General features: G+C 40.1%; 1 protein-coding gene across 1 annotated transcript in view; it reads right to left on the bottom strand.

Annotated features, from left to right (window-relative positions):
- The window catches only part of lgr6 (leucine-rich repeat containing G protein-coupled receptor 6), a 91,015-nt gene extending 87,282 nt beyond the window's left edge, over nt 1-3,733 (bottom strand). Inside the window, exon 1 of the mRNA XM_079848447.1 lies at nt 3,300-3,733. Coding sequence (XP_079704573.1) covers nt 3,300-3,493 — 194 coding nt within the window. The 5' untranslated portion in view covers nt 3,494-3,733. The remainder of the gene's footprint in view (nt 1-3,299) is intronic.
- Nucleotides 3,734-21,712: the final 17,979 nt, after the last annotated feature.

Raw genomic sequence — 21,712 nt, forward strand, 5'->3', positions numbered from 1 at the left:
AGCGTAATAATTGACTCCGGTCCATCAAATTATTAGAAAATTAGAAATAATTCAACGGCCTGTCGTCACTGAAAAAATTGAATCTGTGTCATCATTTACTTAACCTCATAAAACACAAAAGAAGATATTTTGAAAAATGTGTCAACCGTTTTTGTTTATTCAGTGAACTTCAATGGGGCCCAATGTTTTTTCGCAGAAAAAAGAAAGTCAAAAGAGTTTCAAACAATGTATAAAACAATACACAACAGGTTCAAAACAGCCTCAGCTGGGTCAAAATTGATGATATTCACAAACTCTCTGCCATGACTGCATATACCAGTGCATTGATGTACTGTGATAATATGCACTCAAAATATATCCGATGTGCTTCATCTTAATGCATCAACACAGTAGGATTTTTAGACATTGTACATAAAAAAATATGAACCAATCAACAGTTAGTGTGTGGTTTAGGAATGTTCATACAAGTGTTATTCATGTTAATGTACATAACAGCAGTCTCTAACTTTTCCTTGTCTGATGTACCTCAATGTCCACTCCTGTTGAAACCAACAGAAACAAACAAAAACCAGTGCAAAAACAGACTGTCTCTGTGACAGACTTTTTCCGCGCCCCAGGGCACCTGTTGTCCCATATGGGCAATCGCTGCAGAGCGAGACAGGACAGGCATTTAATACTTGCAAAACGTCCAGCGCTGCTGCCTGCTTTCTCAGAAGCTCGTTCACACAGCTCTCACTTGTGCTTTGCTTTTCGCTCTATGAACTGTTTTATCTCAATTTAATGTTAAGCAAAACCTGCCATGTATAAAATGATGGCGAGTATCTGATTGTTATGTGCAAGAAAAATAAGCAATAAAAGCATACAGTAACATTAAATTAATCTAGTGAGCATAAGCAATGAAAGGATAACATTGCTCATTGCATGTCGTTTTCTTAACAAGATATTTTATGAAGGTTTGATTGTCTTGGCTAATGTAAAATATTTCTGATCCAATGAATGAGCAGTTAAAAAAAAAAAAAAAAAAAATCAAATGCCAATAGAATTTCGTGACAGAACTTTGAGGGTAATGTATTCTGAATTAGAAGAGGGAATTAGATGTGAAATCTGAAGTCTCAAGCTCAAATGGGGCAGCTGGGATGACATATTGTAGATTTAAGTACTGGTTGCTAGGCAACTATACATCCCATAATTAAAAAAAATAATGCAACAATTGGCCACAGACCATTCATGCATTTACATTTTGGCGAGTTTTCAGTTAAAGGGATTAAAAGTTATAGCTGTTCAAAGTGAAATCATAATGACAGGCCAGTGCAAAAGCAAAAGATTTCAGGCCGGAAAGCAGTTGCATGTTCTAATGCAAACACTTTTTCTTGGTTTGTCTAAAAGTTTGACATGAAAAAAGGCGACCGATGAATGAGCACTTTCAGTAAACGGCGTCAGAAGAACAGAGCTTTCTTGCAGAACGGTCCCCGTCGTACTTAAACACACACTTTGACATCTCAACAATGACACGCACATCAAAGCTCAGTCAATATTTACATCAATCTCCTCTCCTCCGGTGAAGAAAGAAAGAATTGCATTTGAAAGACTTCTGCTGGTCTGATCTACACAGACTCGTGGTGAAATTTTGAGAGAGAAAAAAAGACTTTTCATAAAGTCTTCTGACCAATAGAATCTGACCAATAGAATTTCCACGATATTCAATGAACACAAAGATTTGCTAGTGCGATTGTATTTAAATTTTGTCAGGACATGATCAGTCCTCATTATATTAATAAGATTAGCACAAAATTATCTGCAGTGTTTAATAAAAGTAGGAAATGGACATCAAATATGAAACTGAAGTCATGCGATGTATTGCACAACGCAATAAAATTCCCTACAACATTGGCAGGATTAAAAGAGATCCAATCCCATGCACTTGCAAATGTCTAGAGACGCTGCTCAAGACGTTTCAATATGTTTGAAAGGTTGCGGTACATGTGTTTGCAATCCAATTCCCAACCATGAGCTATGCTTCCTCCAAAGCCTGAAACACAACTCTCTCCAGTTATTGATTCACGTGAGCCGCACAACGTTTTATGAGCGAACATTTGAGTCCTCCTTTGCGTCATCATTCACAATCAGGGGACATATGGCATGCCTTAGCGATTAGCATGGACTTAAACCCAACAGGCTTCCAGCTGACATGGAGAAACCCAATACTGTACGGAGCGCCCCACTGCATCACTCTCCACACACGTTCCCATCAGATACCGCAGCACTGAGAACTGTCACAGGACACATGGGAAACGAGCATTGCTTTTCCCGTTTGGTAACGAACTGCACTCTCTATGCGGTTCCGCTCGTGCGGAAATTGTCCCGTTTGGAGCAAAACAGCTTTGCTAATGTGAGCGGAGTTTGTATTACAGCTCTGATTGAAGGTGCACGTCAGCACCAATCACTCAAGACGGATCACATGTATGTCATACGTCCTTAACTGGTGGGTCGCCATCCAGAGATGGGTTGCAGGTCACAGGGAAAAAAACAAAAACAGTGCTACATTTCAATAATACACCACATCTAATCACATAATAATAGTAGGGACAGCATAAATAAATTAAATTATAATGATTATATAGGAAGCATTTTATTTTACAGTCCTGTTCCCCATGTGCATACTATGTACTTATTATAACTGTGTAATAACTAGGTAATAACCCTGAACCTACCCCTAAACCTAACCTTAACCCCCGTAGTAACCTTATATTACCCAGTACTTTCTTAGGTAAGTACATGTCAAGTGCAACAATTATTTAAAATATAAGTTGTGTTGTTTTTGGTCATGCCTTCACTTACCATGGTATTTAAGTGCAAATTCATCTGTCACTTAGAAGAAGCAGCCAAATCAGATGTCAGCTGTGTGCTTATCCTCATAAACCATGTACAAACTACTTAAGATAAAATAAATCATGCTACAGACATTAAATGCAGGTGCACTTAGAATAAGCATAAATGGAAGACCAAAATGTGACTCTTGTTGATCTGTATGATCAATGATCTCTTGCTGACTTCTGAATGATCAATAATATTGGTACTGTGTTGGGTTTCCACTTGATGCCCTGACGCAAAACCAGTTGTCAGTAGTCTGTTATTAACCTTAAGCCTGTCATATCTCCTAAACCCGGCATCAAACTATAATCTTACAGCGTCCTTTTGAAGATATTTAAAGTAATCAAACCAAACAGCTCTCAAGATCTATTCGCAACACCTCACTGTCTCAGCAAAAGCAGGTGATGGAAGAGGGAGGGCGTACTCACAGGTAAGACGTCAAAGGACTCAGGTCAGTTGGCACACTGGATAGTCCCTGTTCGGAGCAGTCCACGAGCAGCAGGATGCCATCCTCCTCACACTGGCACGCAGACGGGCACTGCTTCACAGGCACCGCGGCACCCGGCGGCCCGTGAGAATGGGCACACGAGACGGCATGCAGGATCAGTAACACCACCAACATGACAATGACTCCAACTCTTGTCTTTCTGTGGATGGGCTGTGTGTCTGTCTGTCTCTCTGCAGTCTCACTCAGCTGTAGCTCAACTTGTCTGTGTGTATGTGCCTGTCCTCTCTCAGCTCTCTGAAATGTTATCCTAAGACTCGTCTCTGTAGATTTATTCTGTCACTTCAAACTCCCATGGGTGAATGAGTCAGTCAGGGGCTTACGCAGGTCTTCTCTCTCTCTCTCTCGTCTCATCTCACTTAGGAGACATTCACCTATTGTAGTGGAAGCTTGCAGCGCTCCTCTGATTGGCTGGAGCTTTTGGAGGGCGGGGCCGCCCGGCACAGCACTCCTCCTACTTTCTCTCGCGCGCTCTTTCTGCCTCGGGCAGCTGGAGTGGATGGTTGGAAGAAAGCAGTGGAGCCGATCTCTGAGAGGGGGAGAACTGACGGACAGAACGGAGATCTCAATTTCACTATGCCTTCTCATCACACCTTTAGATGTAACACAATCCTTCCCTCATAATCACTTTTTTACAGCTGCTGAAATCCAGAGTTGCTCTAGATCCTCCAGCGCGAATTTAGCCGTCCGTTAAACACTGACCACTTCTCCTGCTGTTGCTCATAGTATAAATCACATGCGAGTATTGTTTTGCTCCATTTCTCTTGGAGCAACGCTTACATGGTGTTTTATAACCCGAACAACAATAATTGAGTTAAGCTGCGGGCTCCCCTCAGCCAAACAAACTACAGATTTACTACTTCACTGTCCCAGCTTGTACAGCGGGGTGTCTTTTCACCGCAAGAGACATGAATATCCTATACAGAGCGAGAGACATTTGCATTGCTTGCTCGGTGGGTCTCACTTTAACTAGTGGAAGGAACGATGATAAATAGTGCTGTTTATTCAATTGGAAAAGTGGACAATGAAATTTTCCAGATCGCTAGGTGATAAATACTATCTGTTTATGTCTCGAAGGATCATGGGAACTCCTGATCGATTGCCGTCAAGGGTCCTAACAGCTCAATTTTACCTAAACATCTCAGAAAAACACTAGAAAGATGTACCACAACATACACGTTTCCAGGAAATGTCCAGGATATTTCCAGAAGCTGTGTAAGGCTTCCTTCAAGATGTGACTCCAAACATCTGCAAAACTCCTTAAGTACTGTCACTGTGGCCGTATTATCATGCACATGATGTTTTATGTTGTGTATTGTTTGTAATATTTATGTCATTTGGATCATCTTCTACAATGCTAAGTTGGCATTGGTTTCTGGAAAGGTTCCCATTAGAAATCTTGCGTAGTAGTGCCCAAAGCACTGTCCTCTCTTGTTCTGCTTCATTCTATTATTTTTTTAGCTTGTTTTTGTTATGTTCATGGGGGGTCTCGATTGTTAGCGTGACACATTTCCTTTTTTTAAAACTGTGGCCAGTTTCAGAGAATCAAATAACATTAGTTTGAGTGCTTCAGTTGTTTTGCATTAATCTTAGTCATCACATCTGTTTCAAAATCTTCCTTTCAAGGAGTCGATGCTTTTTATACTTTAAGCGTTACAGTCCAGCATGAGGATCTCCAGCGCTGCTCATTCATCTGTTTTAGAGTCATTCACAATCGGCTCAAATGAATTCCACTAATTCATTAAAATTCCTCAGCTGAGCCTATTTTCTGTGGAGCCTTTGTTACATGCCCTCAAAAAAAAGAAAGGAAAAAAAGAACTGTAGTCATTGATGCACGTTATGTCTGTATTATCCACACACACACATACACACCAGCAAAACTCTCACACACCAAAACACCATCAAGAGCCCAATTCTCATGCAAACGTTCATAGCAGTAATTGCTTTGCCCGAGGACAGCCTCAATATAGATCCACAAACATGCAATTCTCCCCTCTCTCTCGGTTTAATTTATGTCAGTTCAGTTACCAGTCTTGTCATGCAAGAAGTGATGAAATGTAAGAGATGCTGAATAAAAAAAATACTGGTAGCACTTTATTTTACAGTCCTGTTCCCTGTGTACATACTATGTAATTACAATTACTGGGTAATAACTAAGTAATAACTCTAAACCTACCCCTAAACCTAACCCATGTAATATTTTATTATCCAGTACTTTCTTAGGCAAGTACACTGCAAGTGCACATACTGTAAAATGAAGTGCAATCGTAATATTAAATAAATGATGATTGCCTGTACCCTAAGGAAAGTTTAATCGCTCATAGGATGCCCTGTAGCTCAGAAGACTTAACAGAGCTTTTGTTTCTGGTTTTCTCCCTAACATTTCTTAGGAACAATACAAATAGCAATGAATGAGCTATAAAATTAATGTGAGGTCAGATAATTTGGCCATGGAGGAAACAGATGAGAAATGTGCAAGTTTTGATAGTGAAAAAAAAAAAAAGAGTTTTGATAAGCAAACTTTATTTTGGGCACAGTGTGAGATTACTGAAATCACTTCAGAAACTTTAGATGTGATGAATGTGAGATTATAAGGGTCTTTTTAGTGAGTTTTAAAGTCCCCCTATAGTCAATAATTGTATCCCTTAAAACTAGGGCTGCACGATATTGGAAAAAAAATTACATTGCGATATTTTTTCCCCAATGATATATATTGCGATATTGCGTGCCATCAATCCAGGCTAAAGTCAATAATTAGCCTACCATTCCATGATATTAATAATTTCACTAAGCAAGCTTCATTACAAGTGACAAAAAGGCCACTTAATATTTTATTCCAAAATTAGAACACATTTCTGTCAGAATTCGAAAAAAATATTTCTGTCAAAAAATCTTATTCTCTCTCTCTCTCTCTGTGTCTCTATGTTTTTGGTGCTGATGCAGTGACTCGTTCATGTAAACGGCACTTAAAAGCTGTCACAAAGAACCAGCAAAAGTAATGATTATGAATATGTAAAATATTACAATGAGACATTTTAATTGTTTATTAAAGGGACACTAGGCAAGTCTGAGTGTTTTTTTCTCTACGAAGCTCCCCCTAGTGTCTGGTAGTAAATGCTTTCAAACACTCTGTCGTAAAAACGAACTGTTGTTCCTCCCCCCTCGCCACGAGCAACCCAACTGATCAGCTGTCAACCCAGCTGAGCAGAGGAACCGGCTATTTCAAAACCAGTTATGTCTACAGAGGCAAGTAAAGCAAAACTTTCTTTCCAACTGATGGCGAGTTTTTTTTTTTATTGTGTTGTCATGCATACTAGTATTTTTACCGGGAACGAACGATATGAACGAGGCGAACTACTGCTTTCGTGTTGTTTTTGGGAGAATGGGCATGAGCATAAAAAAATATATATATCGGAGGCTAATATTTGTCTAAAGTTATATTAGCAAGGTCTATAAGTTCATCTGGTAGAATGACGGTTTACCTTTGCTTGTCTAAGAAAACATCAGAACGTTTTTTCTAGCTCGATCATGATATGTGCAACATGTTTATTGCCTATTATCATTAACAGCAAGAAGGCCAGCTCAGCATCCGTTTTGCAGGCTTCTGTTTCTCTCAGTTCTCACCATTCTGAAAAAGCCGGTCCGATATATTTACTCGAGTCTGACTTCTTGCTCAGTCAGTCTCCCGTTTCCTCTTTCGTTGGTCCTCCGACAAAGATTTCCTAGCTTTCTGCTTCTTTTTTTACAGGCTCAGCCATAACTCAATCTATCGTTGCCCTTTGCTTATAGCTAGCCGGTGCTTGAATGGGGGCGTGTACGTGTGCAGTGCCGTCAAGCAATTCGTTACATCGCGAGACCTGATATCACGCGATACTTCCTGACGGCGAGGCCGCTGACCCGCCGGCCCAAAGTTGCAAGTGAGTTTTTTCCGCTCTCGGGCACCAGGGGGGTGCGAAACCACCACCATTCAACCCGAAATAAGTAATATAACCATTCCACTGACTCCGAAGCTGTTCAGTTAAGGTAAAAAATTTACCTAGTGTCCCTTTAATAAACAAGTGTTTTCTGTAAAGATGAAGTTGACGATCTTCATCTTCGCAGTAGTGATCACGTGGGAGAGAAATGCACTTTTCATATGGATTACATAGTTTTATTTTGTTTTGAATGGTTCTGTTTAAAAGTAGAGATTTCTGTAGATAATAGATATATTCATATATTTTTTTTAGGTGTGTGAGGCGAGTAGGCTACCTTATACGCTGAGTTTCGGTTTATGGATTCAGACGCTGGCGCCTCCGTGTCGTGATTATGTCTGCTATATTTACTTTTTATTTATTAAATCCAGGAAATTGGATAATGAAACACTGATTAAATTTAAGATACAATTAATACAAAACGAAATTCGCTTTAAAGAAAGGCTTTGTCCTTTTTGTAGACGAAATAGTCCCAAATAGCTCATTTTGACTTTCTTTTTGGTACGAAATAATTTTTTATTTTTTATTTTTTGCTGCGGATCCTCTTCGTCGCCCATTTTTAGCTATAGGATGCCAGTGAATGTTGGCTGTGAGCGCGGTGAGCTGCGGCACAGCGAACCAATCACTGTGCAAGCACGCGGAACGTGCAAGTCACCCCAGCAAAAAGCCGTACAACAAACTCGTGTTTACTGGTGCTGCCGTTCTCTTAATACACCATGGGTGCTACTACCCTTCACATCGCATGTTCTGGCGATGTGACTATCGCTCATTCGCACATCGCGATGTCGATGTTAAAACAGAATATCGTTCAGCCCTACTTAAAACTCATCTTTGATCACCAAAATTACATATTTAAACATTTTTTACTTGAATAATATTTTTCTTCTATGATTATGCAAATGATGCCCGCCTCCACTCACTCACAGCAGCTCAGAGATCCATTCGTTGATGATCACACATTGACCTGATTGGTTACAAGGTAGTTTGTGACGTCAGAAACACCAGCGATTTCAAACTGCGTTTGCATTGAGACTTTCTTTGGTTCACTGCAGTTTTAAAGAGAAAATACTCAACAATGCTGTTAACGGTGGTTTGTGTTAAAGCATATTAAAAACACCACATAGAGATATAAACAATATTAAAAGCTTGATTTTCAACACAGGGGGACTTTAAGTATATGTCTTAAGTATACACTCTCTAGAAGAAACAATTGAAATATTAAAGATATCTCATTTTTATTAAGTAAAATTTTTCTGTATTTGTCTTGTTTTTTTACTAAAAATATCTAAACATCCTTTAGACAATATGCATAAAATGGCACAATATATTTATACTTGCATACATATCTTGCTTATGAAATTGTATTTTAAAATTATATTAAAATGATATTTTTTCTATGTTATTTTTTCTTAACGATAGCATAAACCGCACAAAAAAAAAAAAAAAAAAAAAAAAAAACAACAACAATAAAAACAAGTTTTTATTTAGGCCTATGTATTATACTTGTCAAGTAAATCTTGATATTTTTACTGGAAAACTATCTAAAAAAAAAAAAAAAAAAAAAAAAACTGAGAAAATATTTTGTTGCCGTGCTGCAAGACTGAGGTTTGTGTTTTTTCCGTACAGCATGAATGAAATCTGCTCTCACTATTTCTCCTGAAGAGCAAAACAGAAAGAACAAGCGATCCTGAAAAGCTCATACACTGAAAAGCAGGGATTTGTGAACAATGTGGCGGCAGTAAAGGAGAAGTTGAAAGTTAGACGTGCTGTCACCAAACACAGCTCTGCAAACAGTTCCCACCTCTGGGCACCTGCTCGCTGAGTCGGAGGCCAAAACAGGGTTGGGTTACCTATATGGCTGGAGATACAGGGACCGCTGGAAGATTTGCCCCATTCCCTGCCCCTGAAGATCAAAGGCCTACACTCCCCTCTCAAGCTCATATCCACCCACACACACTCTATCCAAGCATCGGCAATCTTTTAAGGCACAAAAGGGAAGCAGTTACCTGGCTCTCACCTGTCTGAATCTGCCACAGGTTATTCGAGCTCCGTCAAGCACGGAAGTCCATTCAGCGGCTGCCTGATGAGAGGGAGAAACTGGAGACCTGGTTCTACCCACTTACCGAGGCTGGGAACAGACAATTACGGGTGAACGCAGTCATATCTGGCTGCTATGACCACCTGCTCGGTTCACTTGAGGAAACGTCTCAGAATAAAAGCACACGGCTAGCAAAACAGCTCTCAATACTTCTAAGCCTTGACCTTGCTGTGCAACATTCTGGTTAAAATGCTGCAATAGTGATCAAACTGCTACAATATATCATTTTAAAGTATAAAAGGGCTTTTAATGGGCTTCCTTCCCAGATTTAAAATGCTCCCTGTTCCTGAACAATATTTCCCAGTAGTCTCAGCCATTCCATTGCTAAGGAGTTCAGAATGTTCTTTGTGGTATTGCAAAGGTGTTGTGGGTGGTTGCTAGGGGGTTGCTAAGGAGTTCTGAGATGTTGCCAGGTCATTCCTTGGAGCTGGATCATAACCAGAAACTGGATAAAGCCTATATCAAAAGGAAAACAGCCTAAACGGTTCATGGCGTTATTTATTTGAATTTAGTTTTTTTTACTTATACAAAATGTTTAAATTATATTCAAGCATTATCACACAAGCAAAGTGCTGTTTGTTCCAAATAGCAACAGCACGACTGTGAGTGTGATGCATTTGTACAACCGTTTTAACAGTTAAAAGCAGGGTAGGCGATTTGTTCCAGAAACATTTTTGGTTATGCTGGTTGAAAGTCTCTTTACATCCCGATAGCAATCATCAAGTTAAGTGGTCTAAATCAGGGTTCACCAATCTCGGTCCTGGAGGGCCGCTGTCCTGCAGAGTTTAGCTCCAACCCCAATTAAACACACCTGAACCAGCTAATCAAGGTCTCACTAGGCATACTAGAACCTTTCAAACAGGTGTGTTGGAGCTGGTTGGAGCTAAACTCTGCAGGACAGCGGCCCCTCCAGGACCGAGATTGGTGAACCCTGGTCTAAATGTATTTATATGTATATATATATCGTCTGTGGAAGGTGAAGAACCATAAAATTCTCGTCCAATCATTGCATTCGGTCCGAATGTCTTTCCAGCCTGTCAACTTATGTATTTCTATACCTCCGCGCACTTGCTCGCGCAGACATCACACATCATCAGTGCATTTCATGCTCTGCAGAGTTAGACAGACATCAGTCACTGAGCGCCACAACCGAAACAGCAGCCACCGTTTACAGTTCCTCCTGAACCAAAACAACCAGCTTATGCTGTTTTCACGCCATAACTACTGTAATTTGGAAGAGATGGAAACCCGTGAGGTTATACTTGGAGAGGTTTGTGACTCGAATTTATGCGTTTCAATGCAACACTATCAACACCAAAATGAATCTGCAGCGGTCAGGTGGTACATAACAGTGCTCTTTAAGTTGTTTATGTTCATTATTATTGTAATGTTATGTGCTTTGAGACATGAGGTAGTTTAACACCATTTCTTATGATGCTTTGCTCCCTGCTTTGTGGGTTTATGTGTTTTGAAGGAGCCGTGGCTTTGAAGACGCTCTGAAGAGAGGGTGGGATCTCATGCTTTCAAAGCTAGCTTGCTATTGTTAGCCTCTCAGAAAATTGCCTACTCTACCTTTAAAATGCAAAACAGATTTAAATTGAGTTACTTACATGTTAGATTGAGTATATATTGCAGTTGCAGTGCAAAAGTAGATTCACATTCAAAGCAGAATCGCCACGCTTCTCTAGACAGTAGACGCAGCATTTCATCCTGAATGAATCAGTGTTTTCAACGAATCAGTGAAATATGTCACTTGTCACCACCTACTGGCGTAAAGATGTAAAATTCTAGTCATTCCTTAAAGGGGGGGTGAAATGCTATTTCATGCATACTGAGTTTTTTACACTGTTAAAGAGTTGGATTCCCATGCTAAACATGGACAAAGTTTCAAAAATTAAATTGTACGTTTGAAGGAGTATTTCTGTGCCAAAAATTGTCCTTCCGGTTTGTCACAAGTTTCGGAAAGTTTTTTTCGAGTATGGGTATGTGTGACGTCAGATGTAACGGAATTTCCTTATATGGGTCCTAAGGGCACTTCTCTGGTAAGATCGCGGGCGCGCGCGCACTCGTAGACCAGAGCAAGAGAGCGAAAGCAGTTCGCCATCATAGCGCCCTGCCCGGCTTTTGGGAAGCCAATGTCACCAAAGAAGTGTGTTTTTGTTTGCCAGGGCAAGACAACCCTGCACAGATTCCCAAAGAACCCAGCGTTAAGGAACCCGTGGATGGAGTTTGTTTTTCCTGAGCATAAACGGAGTTGTGTAGACTGTTTGTTCCCTGCATTTTGACGATGATTGTTTTATAAACAAAGCCCAGATCGACGGATTTGCAGATCGTCTAATGCTTAAGGATCGAGCAGTCACAATGATAAAGGTTCGGTGAGTAAAACTGCTTCTATTGTCTCTGTGTGTTGTTACTAGCTTGGCGCGTTAGCACAGCTTTAGCTTCGCCCACAGGGCCCGCCTCCAGCCGCTCGTTTTTTTCCGGAAAGACTCGGTACAGCCTATCTTTCTTTTATAAATATAATAAAACTAAAGACTTTTTGGAGATATGAAGGATGCAATACTACTCTATAGGTACTCAAGATTAACAGGAGATTGAGTGAAAATGAGCATTTCACCCCCCCTTTAATTGTAAATGTTTATAAAAAATTTTGCACACGTTTTTCACCTGTTTTACTGTCCACCACTGAAAAGTGAAACAAACATGCCACACGATTTGAAGAGTATAAAATATAAAGTTGAAAATGTTTTGGGTTTTAGTTTAGTTTTTATTCTAGACACTTTTTATTATTTATTGGACACATTTATTAGACATCTCTATTAGATTTGGATTGCTGGTGAAGACATTAACCTGTGATCCTGCACAAGGGTTCACGTCCCAGAATGTTTACCCCCAAAGACAGCGAGCTGAATTCATGTTGGCTCACTCGTGAGAATCACATTTGACAGTATAAAATACAGTCAGCTAGTATACATGATAATACACAAACGAGTCAGAGCCTGCCAGGGTGAACAGAAGAAAGAAAAGGATCTTATTTTGATTCTATTTTAAGTCTTGCCATTGGCACTCCAATTATAGAAGCAAAGGTAAGGAGGGGGGCATGATTTAAATGGCAATAAATAAGGATGATAAATTATCGATTGTCTCAAATTTTATTGCTTCAATTATTTCCAGGCAAAGACTTGTTGCACGTGTTACTTTGGGACAAGTCAGACTGGTTATAGGGTTAGAATCTAAACTCTTCCAAGGTCTCTGCATCACATTCAAAGCGTGGAAGTAAATATTAAAAATAGTTACTCTAGTACTCTATGCTATTTCTGCACTATGCACTCAACTTGACCATTTCCAGTGTGACGAGTGAACTGTTAAAATTCACGGCTACTATCGTTTGGCATATTTTAAAGGGGTCCTTGATTATGATTTCACTTTTTTAGTTAGTGAGTTAGTGTGTAATGTTGCTGTTTGAGGACTACAACAAATGGCTGGTAGGGACTACAACAAGCTTCTTCCCGGGTTGGTGACATCCCAAACCCTAAAATGTACATAAACCCTGCCCTTGGGAACAAAATTGGTGAGGCCATGTTGGGCTGCTTTAGAGAAGAGGAAGAGTTGTTGTCGCAGTTATTTACACCCCAGAAAACGTTTGTTGTAAGGCTGACAAACTTAGAGAGGTTAAAATTTATTTTCCTAAAATAAATCCTCTAAAATAAGTTCCTGAACATTATAACCTCAGTGTTTGTTTGTGCGCTGCACATTTTATGGAGAACAACTTCCAGAAGAGAGTGCAATGCTATACGCACAAAAGCTTCTTCTGAAAGACGTAGCCATTCCCATTTTGTCGGGACAATCTGTTGTTTATGGATCATAACTTGTAAGTATGTCTTGTAATTTTTATAGTTGTGTATTCTATTAACAGTTCCAAGTATAAGCTTTATGTAGCTGCTATGATAGCTATGATGAAAATGAAGGGCAAAGCTTTGCCTCCACTAGCCTGCTAACTAACATTACAGTATTGATGTAGTGTTTACTGTAGCTTTTGTAAGCTCTGGCTTTTTTTGTAAGACTGTTTACTGCCCCTTAGGAAAATTATCCAGGATTTTGTGATCGATTGCTGTTTGTATTACCATAGTTTTCCGACAAATATGATTAAATGGTGGATAACATCGTATTTATAATAATAAAAAAAAAAAAAAAAACAGAAAAAAACATGCCACCCTGAAACGTCCTGTGAAATCAGTGCTCGCAAAGTCCATGCTTGAAATTTCGTTAAGCACATTCCTCTTGTTCGTTAACATTGTCAGGGTCTGAATCGGGCTCAAAATGGTTTGAAATTGATGCCATCGTTAACATTTACATCTAAGGAGAGTTTGCGGTACACGCTAAACACTGCTAATCACAGCACACTGAGCCAGCTAACCAGTTCAACCAGACTGGTGAGAGGGGAGCTGTAATATGTGAAAAAGAATGCGTTTTTAATTAATTAAGCTTGAAAACATATTCTAGTCCACCACAAAATCAAAATCAAGACTTCGTAAAAGGGCATAATAGGACCCCTTTAAGTAATAAAAAAGGCAGTGACAGTTTTCCAAGTTGATGACCAGACATCACTCACAACATAAGGAGGTCATGTGACAAAACTGTACATACTGTTTGAAATGGTTATTGTTGCATAGTATATTGCACATACTACTTTACAAAATAGTCAAGAGTACTGTAGTTTTCCATTCTGAACAGCCTATGTACTTAAAGGTGTTTCTGTGATGGAAATTTAGCCAACAACTGAGATGAGACGGCACTTGTTCGGGTGTGTGGAGCTGTGTTTGGATTCATGCAACAGATATGTACACCAACAGAGGGAGAGATAGAGAGAGAAAAACACATTACAGTTCAGTAAGTGATGATTGTATCTGGCATGCAAGAAGCGATTACAGCTCAGGTGGAATGTTATCATTGCCCGATAATATTTTACTGTCTCCATTTGAGTTCAGCCAACCAGAAACAGAGAAAAATGATTGACCTGAAAAGCAAAAGGTGTTTGTGTCCATAAAGGTGTGTGCGAGAAAGAGGTACTTCTTCATCTCTTTCAACAACGAGACAAGCAGATGCTTTTTGCTTTGTCATTTCAACGATGACTAACCAAAAATACTTTGTTCCTTTAAAGGCATTCCTTCCCGGAATGCTTTAATGCATAATAATTAACATCACTGTTGCATATTTGTATATTAAAAGCTAGTAAAATATGTGTGGATGTGCTGGTACTGTAATATGACAGCATTCTTGTGCGCTTGTAGAACCTCGCATACTTTTTATTTAAAATAATATCCTAGAGCGCCTCCTAGAGCAAAAGGTGAAGCATGACACTGAAATATAATTGATAGCAAATACATTGAAACATAATTACAACTATCCATTATTAAATCTATTCCTATAATATCATAACGACATTAACACCATGACTTTTCTATTAAGCACATTGAAGTGTCCTTAAAGGGATAATCCACCCACAAATGATAATAATTTTCTTAATTTTCTCACCCCCATGTTGTTCCTAAACTGTATGAGTTTCTTTCTTCTGTGGAACACAAAAGAAGATATTTTGAAGAATATTGGTATAACCAGACCGTTTTAGTTACCACTGACTTCCTTGTATGGCTGAAAGAACACAGATGCATTTCTCAAAAGGTTTGGAACATAAACTGTAAAATAAGAGATGGATGACATGTTTCCACCTTCCTCCCCTGCAGAAAATTGAAGCCAAAATATCACAGAAACAGCCATTGCTGATAACGACGTTCAGAGTCCGAGTTGTGGAACGCAAAACAATTGCGAGAGAACGCAAAGGCTGTAATTTTTTCCCCATAACCATGTCTCTTTAGGTGCTCTGTAGTACAAAATTCATCCTTGCATCCTAACATCTCATTTTGTTTTCCACTGACGAAGGAAAGTCAGACATGTGGTGACATGAGGATAAGTAAATGATGCCTAAATCCACATTTTTAGGCCAATTACCCCTTTAAAAACATCAGATCTCTATTCACTATAATGTGTTTTCAACTGAGCTTGTTATACATTGTAGATTAGTGTTACAGATTGTATGTCTTTTTTTCAGTCATGGTCATCTTCAGGTTAATATAGCCATATTATTTTGTCTGTGACAGGAGCAGGTGGATTCAGTGTTTATTATCAATGTCTCCCTCGTGTGGCAGACGAAAAGACTGCATTTTGGTAAAATGTGGGTCTCACCCAAGGAGGTGTAATGCTTGAAGAATTCTACTTATTATTATTCCAATTCATATCAGTGGTAGCTTCACTTCTAATAAAACATTACAATACAGACTCAGTCAGAATATGTCACTACTTCCAATTGGCTGTCAATGAAGATCCCCAGCACGGGATAACTTGACCATCCTAACCTGACAAACCTTGACCCCTTGGGCGTTGTATTTTACAAGGCTCAGGATTGTTTTTGTTAGCATTGTCCAATTAGCATTGTCCTGCACAGTACACCATTTTTCAGGCAAATGCTTGCTGTGCTACCTTCCAATGGCATAAATTTGAAGCGAGATGATCCGTTTGTCAGCGGGAAAGTGTTTTTAAAACCTGTTTGGAGGCCATCATTATTTTGCTTATGGAGCAGATACCACTTACAGCAGGTTTACTAAATACAGTTTATTTCTTTATACTGATTTTTAAAAAGATACTTCAAATTTTGAAAAAGCATGAAAATTGTGGAAGATCTTGAAGGAAACTGCATAAATATATATGAATGTTCACTGGAAATGTATCATTGCCCATATGCCTTTACTCTCCTAGAAGGGGTTTGTTGTTCATCACAAGGTTAATGGCAAATAATGAACAAATGATAGCTAACACCAGATGGAGAATGAGAGTATAACCAGAGGGACTACAGTACATTTTCATAACAAAGCAATGTGTGTGTGTGTGTGTGTGTGTGTGTGTGTGTGTGTGTGTGTGTGTGTGTGTGTGTGTGTGTGTGTGTGTGTGTGTGTATACTTCACACTTCGTACCGTGGGTCTGTTCTGATGTCTGTGGTTTCAGGCTAGTCCTGCATGAGACGCTTTAAGGCTTTCTCCCGTATCTTATCTTTCCCACTTGAGAAAACATGATTTACATTCGTGTATGTTCTACTGAGCTACAGATAAAATGGGCTTTGTTTGTCTAGATAAGTTTATTGCCTTTGGATACTCGCTGGGAAAGTTGTGTCCCGTGGGATAACAGTACTGGATCCGTAGGACTTGATGTTTGATCACCAACATTCCTAGTCCTAAATCATTTTTGGATAAGGGATAATATGTAAGACAATACACTGTAACCTTATAGATCGCAGGGGACAAACATTAGAAAAGCTTTGTGTTTCAAATTAAATCCACATTTGCCTTAATTTGCCTTAATCGTTAACTTTTATGAGAGGTGTGAGTTGTCAGATACACTAGAGTTATTGTCTTTTATGTGTCGTAGATCAGTGTTATAATGCTACAGTAATCAGTAGCACTCAGTTGAACTGGGCGTTTGAAGGGAAGGGTTTTCCCAGCTTTATTGTGGACATTTGTGAAACTGTTTTGCTGCATGTGCAGATTAGGATTAATCAGCAGTTATGGTTAGATGAGTAGCATAACATTATATATTTGACTATATTGCTGCTTTAAAATGAATTAGACAGTTACTGCAAACCTCCCAGAGCCTTCATCGGTTTAGAGGCTATTGTTTTTCTTAATACTTTTATTCAGCAAGGATGCATTAAATTGATCAAAAGTGAGGGTAAACACATGTATAATGTTACAAACGATTTATGTTTCAAATATGTTCTTTCACCTATTAAAAAATTGTAACTTTTTGCTGCCTCAAAATTTTCAGTAAAATCAGCTTGGTTGTACAAGTAATTGTATGGATGGATGGACTGACTGATTTATTGATGGATGGATGCGTGGATTTATGGGTTGATTGATTGGTTGGTTGGTTGGTTGGTTGATTGATTGACTGACTGATTGACTGACTGACTGACTGACTGACTTACTGACTGACTGATTGACTGATTGATTGATTGATTGATTGATTGATTGATTGATTGATTGATTGACTGATTCATTGATTGACTGATTCATTGATTGATTGATTGACAGACAGACAGACAGACAGAATTGGTCTGCCTCGCTGCCTGCTGTGAGTTTGTTTGCTTCGGTGCTGTAAGCTCCGTCTTAGCCTCGTATTTCTTTGATTTGAACCATCATTTACTACAATTTGTAGTTGTTTATACCGTAAAACTTCAAATAATAGCCGAGTCCCAAATAGACGCCTGTCTCTTTTAAACGCCTGGTGTGACGACAGGTTTGGGTAAATAAAGGCCGGTCTCAAATAGAGGCCTGGTCTGTTTTTTAGTATCGGGTTGTATTTGATCTTCTAATACCTGTCAGATCGTCTGGTCTATGTTTTGATTAGATTTCACGTGACAGACGCAACCGTTCATGAACGACTCATCACTATTCGCGCGCGCGCGCGCGCGCGTGTGTGTGTGTGTGTGTGTGTGTGTGTGTGTGTGTGAGGGACTCAGAGGGAGAAAGAGGAGATAATATATTTCATTAACTTCGGGATGTTATCCTTAGGTATGTGGCCTGACAGTAGCTTCTGATGGAAGCGAGGATCACCTTATCCATTGTTTTAAAGAGGGAGAGCCGTGTGCATCGGGGCGGGAGCTGACATTAGTGCAAGCAAGGCAGGCAGAGTTAGCGGAGGTTGGAGAGGGAGAAGTGGAGGAGAGCGACGTGGAGGAGGAATTCGCCAATGAACTTGTAATTGAGGATCGCGGGGATGATGATAGTGATGAATAGAGTAATTTTCTATCACATGATTGCAGTTGTTTACAGGGTAGCCTTCATTCTTTCTTGTTGATGTGTTTCGGGCAACAAGTTCATATGCTCGATGGATTTTAGTGGTAACTTGTGTTCTGCCCATTGCTGTCACATCGTTTCGTTTTTTATGTATTTTTTTATGCTGCCAATAGCCAAAGACATTTCTTACATTAAATGATTTGTTAAACACAATCGAATTAATTATAAATAAAACATAATATAATGTGGTAACCTCATACTGTCATGCTTGAACATCTCAACACTAAATTAAAGGCCTGTCTCTTATAGACGCCTGTCTCAAATACAAGCCGGTACAGTTCGGCGATTTGGGTAAATAGAAGCCCGGGCTATTATTTGAAGTTTTACGGTACTAAATACAGCTTACCCAACATCTCAGATTAACCTGACATCGCTAGCTTCCGTTACTACTAGCACAACACGCTAGTAATTCGCTACTGCTAGCCTGTTAACTCGCCACCCGTGCGCTCAGCTATTTTTTTATTTTTTTATTTTTCTCTCACGCGCCCGCGCCTTTGAGTTCATTAAAAGCTGCTCAGGTGAGAACCACTCTTCCGTTCCGATTACCATAACAAATCGATTTGCCCCACTCAGTGAAACACCCACTGAGAATTCTGTTGATTGTGCCCTAGTAATTGGTGATTCGATCACACGAAACGTGAAAATAGAGACACCAGCGACCATAGTCACATGTTTGCCGGGAGCCAGAGCGCCTGACATCAAAGCAAATTTAAAAGTGCTGGCTAATGCTAATCGTAAATTCTCTAAGATCATTATTCATGTCGGCACTAATGATGTTCGACTACGCCAGTCGGAGATCACCAAAATTAATATTAAAGAGGTGTGTGAACTCGCAAGTACGATGTCGAGCACTGTAATTTGCTCTGGCCCCCTTCCTGTTCGCAGGAGTGATGAGATAGTCAGTAGATTGTGTTCACTGAATCGCTGGCTGTCTAAGTGGTGTCCGCTTAATAATATAGAATTCATAGACAATTGGAAAAGTTTTTGGGGCAAACCTGACCTGTTGAAAAGAGATGGTATTCATCCCTCCTGGGATGGTGCTGCTCTTCTCTCTAGTAATATGGCTCATAGTCTTAGATCTCAAACATGACAAATTGGGCACCAGGTCAGGAAGCAGACAGACTGGCTAAACCGACCGTCTGCTAGCGGCCTCGCGTCACCCAGGTCAGATAAATCCCATCACATAGAGCCTCTTTCACCTAGCTATCATCATATAGCTCCTTTTTTCGGGGAACGCTGGCGCATGTTGGCTGCCGCTTCTCCGCCCGGCTCTGTTTTAATGTCTTAATGTTTAATGTGTATCTATTTTAATTCTTCTTAATCAGTATTAATTTTATTACTACAAGTTCATTCATCCTCTCAGTCATCTCATACTGAATTCACAACGGATAACGCATGAATGAAAAATCAAAGCGGATATCTGTCCTGGGAATCTCACGAAGGACAAAACACCAGAACAAGCATCAAGTGCCCGACTCAACCGTGGCCTTCGAGCAGATCAACAACTCTGATCGCGAAGAAATCTTAGAACTTAACGTTACATACTTGCTGAAATTGGACTGGAATTGAGACGCCCGGCTTCTGGGATCAAGTTAGCGCTAGCTTTGTGCTAGCGCACCACGCCTGGATTATGCCACCGTTATGCTCCGCTGTCGACTCCCGCCCACTCAACAACCACCTTCGTCCAGACAACATCAACATCCTTCAAGAATCTGGACTACCTCGCCGTCCTCCACATAGAGGCTCTGGTCGTATGTTCAATTACAACTTTTCAACTTCAAACTCCATTCCATCCATCTGGTCTTATTCGCGCATTCCAACTTCCTCACTACGTCATCACAACAAACGACACGCGCTCCTATCTAATCTCCGCCCCCTTCCTCTGTCCTCTCAATCCATCACAAAGCAACATCACCTGAAACTGGCTTTGTTTAACACTCGCTCACTCAACAATAAAAGTCTCATTTTAAACGAATTCATTACTGACAATAACCTGGATTTCCTCTGTATCACTGAAACCTGGCATAAACCCCTGGACTACTTCTCACTCAACGAAACCACACCCACAGGATACACATACATGGACAAACCCCGACCTGAGGGGCGGGGAGGCGGTGTCGCTGCAGTGTATAGAAAGGACATTAAAACATCCATCATCTCCATCCCTGCTGTTCAGTCCTTTGAACACATCACTTTCAAACTCTCTGGTCCCACTCCTCTGGTCACTGCCATAATCTATCGCCCCCCCAAACCAAATCCTTCCTTTCTCGCTGACTTATCTGATTTTTTGACTCAGCTATCTGCCATTTCACCTTCTGTTCTGCTTTTGGGAGATTTTAATTTTCACATCGATACTAACTGCAAATCTGCCACTGAATTCCTGGAAATGCTACACTGCTTCAACTTTACCCAACATGTTAACTTTCCTACTCATAGCCGGGGCCACATCCTGGATCTGGTTTGCTCTACTGGTCTCACCATATCTCACCTCTCCAGCCTCAACCTCAACATCTCCGATCATCTGGTAATCACCATGAACATCGATCTCCCCATTATGACCACTAAGAATAAACGGTCAATTTCCTTCAGAAATCTTAAATCCATTTCTACTCCTGCTCTTTTAGCCTCTCTTGTTAGCAAAATATCCTCCATCCCCCCACTGCAGACTGATAACCCCTCCGATCTCACTGACCACTACAATGAAACACTCTCCATCTGTCTCGATCAGCTGGCTCCCATTAAAACCAAAACTGTTTCATTCACTCACTCTGCTCCCTGGTACACCCCGGATCTGCGCAAAATGAAATCCCGAAAGTGTCAGCTTGAAAGGCTCCATAGGAAAACCAATTTATCTGTTCATCTACAAGCATATACAGATTACCTCGAGCAGTATAAAGAAGCTCTCAAGACTGCCCGATCCACCTACTACTCACACCTCATACACTCTGGTTCCACCAACCCCAAGGCTCTTTTCTCAACGGTAAATAAACTTCTCAAACCCAGTGATAATACCACCAACTCTTTCACAACTGAAAAATGTAACTCTTTTCTTTCATTTTTTCAGACCAAAATTGACACCATTTATAACAACCTGTCCTTTTCCTCTGTCAATACTGTCTGTACTCCCATCCTATCACTTGCTCACGCTCCCTTCACTTCTCTGTCCCTGTCCCAGTTCTCACCTGTGTCGGCAGGGGAGCTGTCCAAAATCATAACTGGAATGAAAACATCTACATGTGTCCTGGACCCCATCCCATCATATCTTATCAAGAACTGTCTACCAGCTATTTCCTCACTCATCACTGAAATCATTAACTCCTCTCTCAGCACTGGCTCAATTCCCCCTTCACTCAAACTGGCT

The sequence above is a fragment of the Squalius cephalus genome (genome assembly GCF_949319135.1).
Source record: "Squalius cephalus genome assembly, chromosome: 18".
Lineage (NCBI taxonomy): Eukaryota > Metazoa > Chordata > Actinopteri > Cypriniformes > Leuciscidae > Squalius > Squalius cephalus.